Source organism: Sminthopsis crassicaudata, chromosome 4 (genome assembly GCF_048593235.1).
Source record: "Sminthopsis crassicaudata isolate SCR6 chromosome 4, ASM4859323v1, whole genome shotgun sequence".
Classification (NCBI taxonomy): Eukaryota; Metazoa; Chordata; class Mammalia; order Dasyuromorphia; family Dasyuridae; genus Sminthopsis; species Sminthopsis crassicaudata.
In genome coordinates, this window is record NC_133620.1 from 457,299,636 (window position 1) to 457,313,048 (window position 13,413).

General features: G+C 40.3%; 1 protein-coding gene across 16 annotated transcripts in view; it reads right to left on the reverse strand.

Moving 5' to 3' along the window:
• NCOR1 (nuclear receptor corepressor 1) overlaps nucleotides 1–13,413 on the reverse strand; it is a 165,580-nt gene that overhangs the window by 28,127 nt on the left and 124,040 nt on the right. For all 16 annotated transcript variants that reach the window (XR_012481479.1, XM_074263926.1, XM_074263934.1 and 13 more), the window contains 7 exons: nucleotides 9,374–9,534; nucleotides 7,598–7,718; nucleotides 7,398–7,502; nucleotides 6,971–7,071; nucleotides 3,848–4,016; nucleotides 2,210–2,350; nucleotides 451–534 (listed from right to left, as the gene is read on the reverse strand). Coding sequence is in view for 15 of the 16 variants with exons in the window: in XM_074263926.1 (XP_074120027.1) it covers nucleotides 451–534; nucleotides 2,210–2,350; nucleotides 3,848–4,016; nucleotides 6,971–7,071; nucleotides 7,398–7,502; nucleotides 7,598–7,718; nucleotides 9,374–9,534 (882 nt within the window). In the remaining variant the exon portion in view is untranslated. The remainder of the gene's footprint in view (nucleotides 1–450; nucleotides 535–2,209; nucleotides 2,351–3,847; nucleotides 4,017–6,970; nucleotides 7,072–7,397; nucleotides 7,503–7,597; nucleotides 7,719–9,373; nucleotides 9,535–13,413) is intronic.

Below are 13,413 nucleotides of genomic sequence, written 5' to 3' on the forward strand. Positions count from 1 at the left end.
CTGAAAACATTATTTTGACTGGTAGTCAAGAGATCTGAGTTCTAGTCCCAGCTCCTCCATTAATGAGCTAGGTTGGCAGAAGAAAGTCACAAACTCTCCAAGTCTCCCTTTTCTCACTTGTAAAATGAGAAAAGATGGATTGGCTTGTAGCTGAGGCACTTTTCCAGATCTAAAGTTTTTGCAATCAACATTTTAAGGCATTTTACATGTATAATGATTACTAAAATGTGGTTAATTAAAATAAAATGTTCATATATGTAAAAGAATGGGCACCTAGAAATTTTCCCAAGTCAGTCAACTTTGTCCCTTCTTCCCCCCCCCAAAAAAAAATAAGGAAGGATATAAACAGCAATTAGTCCCAGAGAACAGGCATTAAATACCACATATAACCTAAACCAGTTTACCAGCAAAAGGAAAATGAATCCATCATCAAGAAAATGTCCGACTTACCCTGCATTATGGAGCCAGACAGTGCTGCTCTCTCTTTAAGATCAGAATGAGGGCTCCCCCGGGGCAGTGCACGGCATATCAACCCTTTAAAAAAAAAACCAAAAAGCACAGACCAATGATCAAATACAATGTATAATTCTGAGATCTCATAAACATTTAGTATTATCCCTCATGACAACCATTCTTAAATGTGGCTTCCATAGAAGAATGCTGCTTTTTTGAAGATAACATACCAGAAACACTTAAATAAAGAACAGTAACACAGAAACATTATAGGCCAATTTTAAATACTCTCCTAAGTATAAAATGGCTGAAGCTAAAAACTATATTAGACTAACAGCAAAAAATAAAGCAACATACAAAGACAAGATACAGTCCCAATGTCCCTAGGGAACGATAAATAAGAGAATGAGGGATATAACAATAGATCTACCAAATTTAATGAAAGTGGGGGAAAAAACAAGTAGAAAAAGACACTGAAAAGGATTACCAAGACTGGACAATAATTAAGTGACTGAATCAAGGTTACTCCCTACATCAAGAACATGATGCTTCCCTCCTATATGCAAGCTTCCTGCTTTCCCTCCCAAACTACTCTTGGCGACTTTGTATCTGTCACTCCACATTAAATCTTTTGAGTATTTGCTGTTTTCCCCACTAGAATATAAATTTTTTGTTTCCAGCACATGTCGCGCATTGTGAGCACTTAATAAACACTTATTGCCTCACTACAATCTTGAGGAAACTCTCAACTACAAAATATTTTTTTTCCCCTGAGACAATTGGGGTTAAGCGACTTGCCCAGGGTTACACAGCCAAGAAGTATTAAGTGTGTGAGGCCAGAACTCAGGTCCTCCTTCAGGGCTGGTGCTCTCTCCACTGCACCAACATTCACTAGCTGCCCAACAAAATAATTCTTAAGAGATTTCAACTCCAGGACTATGTATTAAGAGGAAATCAGGCTCATTGTGTGCAAAGAAAAGATGGAGTCAGTGGGGCAGGGTTCAAGTCCTGGCTCCACTATTTTTGGTGAGATTCATGGAAAGCTGCTTTGCTTCCTGAGATCTCAGTTTCCCAAACAACACATTATGAGCCCTGGAGGCAATCATCTCCCAGGTTCTTCTCATCTCTGACACTTCTTTCAGTGTGAGGCGTTCTCGCTTTGCCTTTCACACTTCTCCATTGGGGGTTTTCTCTGTGTGACTCTCCCACAGCTGCCCGCCTGAGGACAGCTGCAGGCAGGAGGGCCGCCACAGCCCAGACTGAGGAGGCCTGAGCCCACTCCCTGGAAGGACCCTGCGTCTGGAGGCTTCCTCCTGGCTGAGATAGACAGCCCTGCTCAAAAGCCTTCACTGTCTCCCTACAGACTCCTGGGCCCTCTCCTGCCCTGCTCCCCTTTAGGGGGACTCAGGAGCTGCCCTCTGTCAGGACTTCCCATGGGCTGCTTTCATGGGGCAAGGCTTGTGCTCATTTCTCTGCCATGCCGATTCTGTCACGGCCCAGGCCTTCTCTTCAACTTGGTTCTTCTCTCGGCACTGTGCCTCGTCTACCTCATCAGTTCTGCAAACTTTCTGAAACTGAAATTCTGTACAAAAGCAGCACCTCAAATGGACTTAAAAGCAAAGCCTCAAACTAGTTTTGAATAGTGACTTTCCCCTAGAGTTTTTGACCCAAATTTCCTTACAACCACCAGCACTTTTCACCTGTGCTCTACTATTGTCTGGCAGAGACACTGTATCAGTAGTGAAAAGTACCTTACCCTCCAGTGGGGCCGACACAGGAGACTCTCTCAGCGACATCCCTTGTTTGATGGTTCCTTCCATGGAATCATAGCTTCTCTTTAAGCTGATTTCATGAGCAGCCCTTGGACTCCTGGTTCCTTCCCGAGCATTCTTAATATCTGAAAGGTGCAAAAACAAATCAGGCCAAAGGTGCAGTCAGAACACAAGAGCCTCCAAACCCCACTGTGAATGACACACAACAACCCACATTTGCAACACATCCTGAATACAAAGAACGTGACCAGTCACAAAACATTCCTGCTCTGAATTGTCCCTAACTTCTCTCCAAATATAAACCAAAAAAACCAAACCAAAAAAATACAAGTCTATACAGGGGCTTTACTGGAGCTACTTAATAATTAACACTTCAAGATTCTCAATTTTACATTCCGGGGAAAATGATCAGAATTGAGTTTTTACTAAGGGTTATGGAGAGAATATCCTAATTCCCATTTTACTGTCTTTTATCTGGCCTTCTATGGTAAATTGGATGTTTATAGATAATTTTAAGATAACACTTGCTCTTGTTAGTTTAACTAAAAAATCTCTTTATAAAAGCAATTTAAAGTTAAACCTGAAAAATACTTTCCTAGTCAAGGTGTTTGAAATTGACGAATAGGTAAAATTTCATGTACATGTACACACACACACACACACACACACACACACACACACACCTTTTTATGAAGCCAAAACCATTAAATTAAAATTTAGTAAATCTAGTTCAATTTACTTATCTGCACACATAGTAAAGCAGCAGAATCTGTAAATGACAATGTTGGGAGGGACAGACAACCTGCTGCACAATGGTATAAAAATGCCAAAATGCTCTGACAGGCTAGACCACTGAGCTGAATCTAACAGAATGAAATTTTTAATAGGAATAAAAAGTCATGTCTTAAGCTTAGGGGGAAAAAAAAAATCAGCTTCATAAGTCAAGATGGAGACAACTTAGCATGACCTGAGTGCAAATCTTGCCTTAAGGCACTTACTAGGTATGTGATTATGGTTTAAGTCATTTAACTTCTCAGCCTGTTTCCTCATCTGCAAAGCACCTCTCACACAGGGTTGATATGTGAACAAAATCCAATGAGATAAGATAAATCCAGCACTTACTTTAAGCACTATATGAATGTTAGCTAGGATTATTATTGTTATTATTCTGTTTTAACAAGGTCAAAAAAACCTGAAAAATTTAGAGAAATGGAAGGAACATGCAGAAAGATCTGCAAATCATTCCATAATAGCATCCACGAAAAGAAAAAGGGTTAAAGAGAATACTTGAGAAGGTGCATGAAAGCTGTTTTTAAGCACAGAAAAGGTTTGTTCTGCTTGGCTGGGGAGGGTGCAATCAGGACCCCCACATGCAGAGGGCCAAGATGCACCTTGAAGCTTCCAAGGCTGGCACTAAGGGCATGCTAACTGCAAGTGGAGGGGCCGGAGGCCATAGGTGCCAACTCCCCAGAAACCTTCCTAACTGGCTGGAAGAGTGATTCTCAGGGTGGACAAGTGACTCTTCTTCAGAAAAAGATCTGCCCAGATGGTCTCCATGATCTCTACCTATTGAGATGCCGTGACATGACTGTCATTCTACACAGTTCACTTTCCAAACTTACTATCATATGACAATATGTGTCCACTCTTTCCTTCATAAATCACATGGCCTTTGGCTACAGCTTCCTCTCGACTCTTCTCTGGGCTACCTTCTTCCATGGAAAGCCTGGCAATCGCTCCCTTCACCACTGAGTCTGTTTGTATACCAGACTGGGACAGAGCTGGAGTACCCTGACAAAAAGAGAAGAAAGCCAATTACCTTCTGAAGAGACAACTTGATTTTAATTCTACATGTGACAAAATAAACTTTAATGCATTTCATTTCTTTTTAAATTAATTTATTTAGTATTATTTTTTAAATGCACATTGCTTTATGACTCATGTTGGGAAAGAAAAATCAGAACAAAAGGGAAAAAATCATGTGAGAAGAAAAAAAAACAGCAGGAAAAAGAAGTAAACATAGCATGTATTGATTTACATTCAATCTCTATAATTCTTTTTCTGAATACAAGTTTTCTTTCCCAAGTTTGTTGGGATTGCCTTGGAAATATATTTTAATTAAATATTTTATAAATAACAATGAGAAGCAGCATGGGGTAGTGAGTGGAGAACTGGTGCTGAAGACAGAAAGACCTAGGTTCGAATCCTGGGTCTGAATGAGCCAAGCAAATGATTTATGTCTCCAGAGCTCTGGGTAGCTCTTGCTCATAAGCTGCTGAGATCCTGCACTCACTTGTGGAGAACTTCCTCCCCCAGGAGTCCCTAAGCTAATGGCTTCAGCAGGCCAGAGCCTGATCCTTTTAGATAACAGGAATGGTGATCCTAAACCCTGCTCTCAAAAGGGGAAGAACTGAACAGAGCTGGGAAAGGTTATGCTTAAAAAGTGAGATGCCATATCTGTTATATTCAAGTCAGTAAATATGTCCTCTGGCCCTCAAAGTGATCATCTTTTTTCAGGCTGGTAAACCTTTGAACAAATTTCTAACAAAATTAAAACTCTTCAATTCCACTATCATACCTATTACCTTGCAAGTTCGTTAAAGGAAATTAGTGCAATCTTCTTTTTCACTGTATTTCCCATCATGCCTTAGACATGGTAAAGGTTCAAGGAGTGTTCATGCAATGAATTAACATAATTATGACATCTAAAAGCTTATGGTGATACTTGGATTACTTAAACCAACAAGAAAAATGCCTTTTAATCTTCGAGTAACATGCACACTATCGCAAATGTGCATGAATTCTAAAAGGTGTTTCAAATCATGTGCCAATGATGAGTGTTTTTAGGGTTCAGCCCTTTGAATTTTAGCCCACTGTAGAAATTTTCCATACCAATAAAGATCAGATATTCTTCCGTAACTCACTTTTGGAGAATTGACCAGGGTACTACTGACAGTGGGAGTGACTCACCCAGAGTCACACAACCTTAAATCAAAGTCTTCCTGCCTTCCAGTGCTGCTCTCCACCCACTTGGCTAAGTTCAGTATGCCACTGGGAAATGGGCATGAGTCCACCTGCTACTACTTAACAATGTCTTTAATAAGTGCTTGTCATTGTTAAGTTAAAAGGGTAAAATGGGCATTTTCCCTTTCTTGGCTGTTGCTTATCTTAGGGGAGGATGTCCGAAATTTTATTTATTTTTTTGGGGAGAGGGGTGACAAAGTGGATTTAGAGGGTGGGTGGGGATGAGAGAGAGCTTGCAATTTGTTATTTTCTCAAACCTAACAATGAAGATCATGTAAAAACCCACTCCTTAGCTAAGAATAACCAAAAACACAGAAGTGTTTGGCAGTTCAACCACCACAGGCAAATTAAAAGTCCTCCAAGTAAGGCTGTGCACTGTTATTGTAAAAAGGGGATAAAAAGACCTTTTAGAATGACCACTAAGACATACAGAAGACCTAAATACTGTGCTTAGGATTGAATTGTAGAATTCTTTAAAATAAATCAATTCATATATGATCATTCACAAAATAATTTATAGACTTGTCTTTCTGATCAAAGTCTCTGCCCCTCAAAAAAAGTTTACAGAAAAGCATCCATAATCCTTCATCAAAACAATAAAAAAAAAAATTTTAAAAAAATTCACGTTTTCCTCTTCCTACTCTCTTCTCAATTCTACCTCTTGGTGGGTGCCCCATAAAAATGCCTAGAGCCAAGTCCTGATAGGACTGTGTAGAAAATATACTTCCATGGCTGACAAGACCTCCGGCCCTGCTTGCCCTCACATCTTCTCTGAGGGACATAACTGATTCTTCCCTTTTCCTAATTTTGAATCAGGGGCCAATCTTATAGGATTCACACCTACCCCAGCATGCATAACAGTACTCACATCAACTGGTCCCTTTCTGTCCCATCACAACTTGAGCTCTCTGATTCCAGCCCTTATCCCATCTCACCTGGACACTGGACCAACTGACCTCTACCTCCAGCTTCTCCCCTCACCCATCCACTCCCCTCAAAGAAGCCAAAAAGAAATTGATTAAACACAGACCTAACTATGGCATCCTCAAACTCTTATCTCACACTGCACCCCTCTCATACACAAAAATCTTCAGTGACTATTTATTGCTCCCCAATCCACTTTTTCATTCTTATTTCCCTTTAATCCCCTTTATGTTCATTCTGTTCTGTCCAAAAGGTCTATCGTAAATATGTCCCAAGGAAGCCCCTCCCCCCATGCTGGCAATAAACCATTATATCCTTGGTATCACCTCCCAGAATCCCAAGATTCCTTCCAAACATAATTCAAGTTGTTACCGCCTCCTTGAGGCCTTTCCCAGTTGTCTTGGGTACTTGCATCCTCACTCTATGACCACCATTTTCTATTTGCAAATTTTTTTACATGTATGGGATTCCCCAATGGAATGCACCCCCAATGCCTAGCACAGGGCATTTCACAAAAGGGGGTGGGAGTGGAAGAGAGATATTTGTAGGATTGCAATGAATTTGCAAAAGTGGTGACCCTTCTGGGGAAATCAGCCACAAGCCTCCCCCCTTTAGCTGACAATGGGATACAATGAAAATGTTCCCAAGTGTGATGACTGCCATCAGGCAACCGATGACACTTTGTGTTCATCTTTCTCATAAAGATAAATGAATGGAGGATTGGCTCTGTTAATTCTATTTTGAAACAAAGAAAGCTTTGGGGTCCCCAACAATATAGAGCTTTCACACTAAATTACCTGAGTAATAGAGCCTCGAAGGGAAGGGATATTTTCAACAGCAACTTTACTAGCTGGGGTTCCTCGAGTGATACTTCCTTCTTGGATTGCTGTTGGAGTACCTGGATCAAAATGAAATTAATGGCAAAATTATATCCTTTCAGGGAAAAATCATTCAATTTGTAACCTTAAACTATCAGAATCATGGGGAGATGAGGGTATGACATGATGGTCAATTATTTTAGAAGCATTATTCAACATATATTTATAACAAAGGGACATACAGTCTTACCAAATAACCACATTTAAAACAAAAACAGAATTAAAGAAGTGGAAACTACTGTTTATGAACTACCACCAATTGACTTACTTCCATTGGACTCTCTTTTCTTCCTGAAAAAAAAAAAAATTAACTTTTCTCTATCCATTCTGTCTCAGTATTAGTTACCTCTGACAACACCTTCATGCTGGGCCCTGACCAATAGGCCTTCAGGCTGAGAGGTTTGACCACGGGGAGAGAATTCCTCCTGCTTGATGTAGGGTATGGAGGCGGCTGATTAAAGCAAGAAAACAAGGAGGCCATGACTCCAGCGGCAGGGAAGGAATCTTCTTTCCAGTGCCCCAAAGCCAGTGCCCTCAGCTCCTTACCAGGCTTTGTTGGTTCCTGCTGCCGTGGTAATCCAAGAGAGATAGACCCAACTGAAGGCTTTGCTGGCTCTGATGTGTAGGAAGCTTGGCAATGAGAGGTCAAATAAGTGCCAGGGGTTCCCTGAAAGGATAAAGACCACGTGAGCAGCTAGCCTGCCCAGGACACCTAGGAAGGTTTGTGCTGCAGTGCAGGCTGCTAGCTAAAGGAGTTCTTGATGCTGTGTTTCCCCCCAATTCTGAGTATCTCTGAGGGAGAAGCTGCCATTACTGCCCTCTCTGGGACTGAATAAAGTGACGATTTTCCTTTGAAATTAGTGTAATTACCCCCATTTGGTAGCCATGTTATAGAAGAACTCATTTTCCAGTTCTATAAACAATACACCACTGCAAAGTCACAGAGCGGGAAGGGCCCGTGGAGTACATCGAGTCCAAAGCAGCCATTCCCTACAATTTACTAGCAGCATTCAGTCAGCAGATGGTGACGTCCATTCCCAACGCTAAAAACAGTCATGTACTCAGTTATGTAAAGTGCTCTCCTTGAGGAGGCCGATGCAGGACATCCGCAGCTGGTTCTCCCCCTGGCACCGCAATGTCAGCGCCCCCATTTCTCTAAAGGTCCCTCCAGCGCTGGCCTTCTCTGGCCAGGGGCACCACTTTTACTCTAATTTGTATCTTGGACTCTCTCCTCCTCCTCCTCAGCCCTCGTATCCCATCCATTAAACGAGCCCTGGGATTCTGTCTCTGCAATGTCTCTCCCTCCAAACACTGTCCCTTCTGACGCCCGCAGCTTCCTTTACTACACTAGGGTCTTAATGGGGGCAGCCGCAGTGTGGCAGTGGATAGAGTGCTAAACTTGATGCAGCCAGACACTCACTAGCTGTGTGACCCTGGGCAAGGCATGTAACACATTTGCTCAGTTTCCTCGCGTGTAAAATGTGGCTAATGATAGCCCTGACCTCCTAGAGTTGTTGTGAGGATCCAAGAAAATCATGTTAAGTGCTTAGCCCTGAGTCTGGTATAGAGTTAAGTGCTACAGAATTATCAGTTTTTATGATTATTAGCGAATAGATTTTTATCACATCTATGCTATCCCATGGATAACAAACTTTCATGTACTGGAAGAATACAACACAGATCTGGTTGTCACTGCTATTCTCAAATATCATCATTGGCTGCTAATAATGCCCCAAGTAATATTACAATTTCTCTGCTGGGCATTCATGGTGCATTAGATAATAGAAAGGATTGGGACTCAGGCAGATCTTGTTCAAATCCCTCTTCAAACACTTCTGAGCTCTTCCCCAATGCCTTTCTCCTAATGCCCCTGATTTACAGCCTCCCTCTGCAGACCTCACTTTACATATACTCTAACTCACCTGTAATTCTCCTAGGTAACACTGTGTATGACGCGTATTTGCATTTCTATCTTAATTCTCCACTAGGTTATAAATTCTTTAAGGGAGGGGACCAGGTTATATTTAAATTTTGCATTTCTCCTTCGTTTGGCTGTGTGCTATGAAAACAGGGAGGCAAATAATTAAAGGAATAAATGGTAAGTCATAGTCTAGACACTGTTGATACTCTGGTTGTCCCTGGGGCATGCAATAGATACCACTTTCTAGACAGCTTCAGTTTCTGAAGGGTCCTTGGGGAAATTACTACTAACTAGGTATAATTAACTAGTAAAATAAAGGCAGAAAAACCTAAAAAAAAAAAAAAAAAAAAAAAAAAAAAAAAAAAAAAAAAAAAAAAAGCAGCATTCAGAAAGACTTATACCTGTGAGATTGATCCTCCCATAATAAAGGATGGCTTTTCAGTGGCCACGGTGCTTTTAGAAGAAGGAATGAGTGGAGGCGGCGGCCTGGTGGGTCGTGTTGTTGGAAGCCGTGCTGCATCAGGGAGACTTGTTATCACTTGATGTGGAGCAGGCTGGAGGACTTTTAAAGAAAAAGAGAAGCTTGAAAACCACATCAATTTCTTAGTCTGCTAATATGTATTAACCAACATAAGACTTAATCCAAAGGTGAAACATGATTAACGGCTGGATCACAGAATGGTGCTCCCTTGTTCCTAAATGCATCTCCTTCTGATGAATTCTTGTTTTCCTTCAGAATTTAGGTCACTGGTAGTTCTTATGAGTCTGTAAAGCACAATTACCTTGTCTCCAACGACAACGTTTACCCTCACAAGCCAAACACACAATCTAGCTTGTTTTTGTTGCTTAAATATCTCATATTCTTTCCAGACCCTGAGCAGCAGAAGCAAACTATATTTAGTTTTTCTCCAAAAGGCCTTCATCACTGATCTGGACTTCACAACTCAGAGTAAAGGGAGGCTTCCTGGGAATAGCCTTAATTACTCTTTGGCACTATTTCCATTTCCTCTTTATGTCCTACTTGATAGGAAGAACAGGCAATGACTTTAGCTCCCACTAAGATGCTGGAAAACCTAAAATAACTCAGGATTTCATACACAAATGCTTTAAGGAAAAGCCATGTGGCCGTCCCAAAAACAGTCAGGGAAAGCAGGTATGTCCGCTCACAAAAAGACACAGAAATGGGGAAGATGTCATCTTGGAAGTGCAGAAGGAATAAGGAAAGGTGCATTACTGCACAGCTAAAGACAGACGCTGGCCACCACCAAGCCCAGGAGCCACAGTTACCTGGCAAGGCACTACAGCGGGCGGCACTCCGACCAGGCTGTGGAGATGCCCTACTGACTCCTCTTGGAGAGGGCCTCGGCCATGACCCCGCTGCGGGGCTCTGCATCTGTGCTGCCTGTTCTACTGCAGGTCTGACCTCAGCATGAGCCAGAAAGGCCACTGATTTTCCTAAGAAAGTTAATGTTACCAAATGAGAGAAGGACCTTAAATTAAAACATTAAGGACCTAGCCCACACCATCTAGGTCAGGGCAGTCTAACAATAAGTGAATGAACCCAAAGCCTTCAAACACCCCATCCCCCAACAAAAATCCACACTAAGATGGAAACCAGGAAAAGGAAAGCCAAACGAAAACTTTTCAAATTATCTAAAATGCCAAGTCCTCACAACCAACCAAAAATACTTTCCTCTCAAAAGCAAAGGAAACATCAGCACACTAACAAAAAAGGCAAATGCTGCAATTATCTTGGAAACTCAAGACCAGGGACCAATGGCACACCACCAGGAAACCACGTGCCTCAGGCGGGGTATGTAGGGCTCAGGAGGCACCAACTGTCTCAAAGGCAACCTGTGTCCTCAGGCCTTTTTAAGTGTCTTTAGATAATTTTAGAAAGAGATAAAACTGAGCTAAGCTAAACCAACAAAATCAACATCTGGCTTAAAAAAAAAAAAAAAAAATTTGAAGCTGAAACTAATTAAGACCAGAATATTTAAATGTAACCAAATATAAAAGTTTTAAAGGGTAGAGCAAGCTACAAATTCAAGTTCAGAAAGCTGGCAAAGATTTTGTGCCAACTAAGATTTCCTTCCAGTGCTTACATATTCATTCAGCTTAAATGCAAAATTCAGCTATAGCAATTTTAGAATCAATCAGCCTACACAAGCACCTATCATCACTTACACCTTTCATAGAATTTGCTGTTTATTTTTATAAGACTTCTAACAAAAACAGACTGTAATGGAAATCTGCATCTAACCTACAGAGAATTTTTCTTATAATTTGCTTTCTTTACCATTTCATCCTCTCCAATTTCAGTATGGGACTAAGTGAGTTTAAAATAGTTACTTTAGTTAATTTTATTATGTGTCCAGTGGTTTTAAAAAAATGAGAATATGTCACTCCTTTTACTCCTAACAAACTCCAGTTTTAAGACACAAGTGAGTAAGGAACTGAACAGAATTGTGCTTAGCTTCAGGAAGATCCTTCAGATGTTTGAATTTAATTACAACTAAAAGAAAGGGCAAGAAAGAGCGTGCGGCCGAAATATTCACCCATACCTGGACTAGTGAAAGTTTTACAAGAAAACTCCTTTTAAGGAACCTCTAAGTGAAGTTGCATTCCTAGGCTACTGGACAACTTTACATATAAGTGGAAAAATTCTAAAGTGGTAATTGTTGAGAAAACCATACATAAAATACATAGATCAGACACTTTAAATTTTTTGATTGTACTTTAAGATTAGTCTTGACAACCTGATATTTCCTATTACTTGTGTGTTTGTGTGTATATATGCACGTGTATGTGCATGTGTGTGTGTGTGTGTGTAACACATGCAACTTCAAGAAGAAAAGGGAAAAACAATTTCCCCCAAAACTAAAGAACTTTTAAAATAAATAAAAATTAACTGCACAAGAAACATCAAGTTGGAGTAGAAAGTGGCTAACCTGGGGGGCTCAAAGGTCTTCCTCTACTTGTGGCCTGGAAGTCACAGCCAGTAAGCCTATGGCAGACAATGCTCAGTGACAGATAAGCTTCTCCATTTGTAAAAGAGGGTCATAATATTTGCGCAGCTTTTCCTCACAAGGGCAGATGAAAGGATCAAATGAAAATCTGTATGAAATGCTTTGCCAACTTAAAAGGGATAGAGAAATGCTGTCAAAAATTGTTTCTGCCATGAGTTACTTTATCAACATTTTCCTGGATTCCCTAAATATAAAGCTACATCATTACTAGTCATTTACCTTAATAGTCCACGTAAATGATCTGTTTCTGCTATAACTTTAAAAATGAATTTTGAGACAGCCTTTTATAAATTGAATGCAAGGCAAATAAGTTTGACTCAAAAGATTTGGGGAGGGAAGTTATAGTGGATTAAGGAACTGAACTGTGAGTCAAGCCCACAGAAAGCCTAATCCGTGCTGATTAGTTACTGTTCAAGGAGCTAATATAAAGTGTAGAATCTTGAAAATTCCAGAGTGAGGCAAAGCAACCCCACATGCATAGGGTTCCTGAGCAGTTTACCTAGAATTTACATTTCTTAAATTCATAACTTTTGGTTTCTATCTGACTTAGTCATAACCATTCAAAACCAGCCTCAAAATTCACAAGTATGTTTATTTGGGGGAAAAAAATACAACAAAACACAAGGAAATGATGGGGGCCTAAGTTTCTCTTGGGTGTCTCAGATCTTTTCCCGCATGCAGAAGAGACTGAAATCCTCTTTTATTAGTAGTAAATTTTAGTCACACGCAAAATTTTTCAAACTTGCTCACTTTAAAGCAGAAGTTTATTGAGTTGGACGTGTGTAACCATTTTGGATGATAAATTTACCAAGGTTTCTACAACTTATCCTAAACCACTTCAAAGTAATAAATTTACAAACTCTATTTTCTACACATGCCTTCACCAGGTCTACCACGCAGGAAACAATGACCATCAAATCACAGATTCTAGTTCAATAAAATCTTTATTCCTAGGGATTCTATTAACAAGAATAATATGGAATAAAATGTGTGTCTGCAGTTGGGAAAACGCAGCATGATTGAAATAATCTCAGATGGCAATATCCTCAAATTTCACAAGATGAGACATTTTTATTTAGAAAGTAGATCTTGAATTCAAAAGACGCCATTGCTCCACTCCCCTTGGCTGGTTTCTCCCTCATTTTAAAATGATAAAGAGATAGGCTTGAGAAGGCCTTTGCATACAACACAAAATATAATTGCTTTTTGGCACTTTACTATAACAAATTCTGGCACGACATCCATTTTTATTATTTAAAGGAAGGAAAAAGCAGGATGGCTGAGTCCTGAAAATGCTGCTTTGCATTACAAAGCTTTTCACAAATTTGTCATTGCAAAGCTGACAACTCTTATTTACATCAGTAAATTCTTCTCAAGAGCCTTGTGAATCATCCTGAAAAGGAGGATAATGT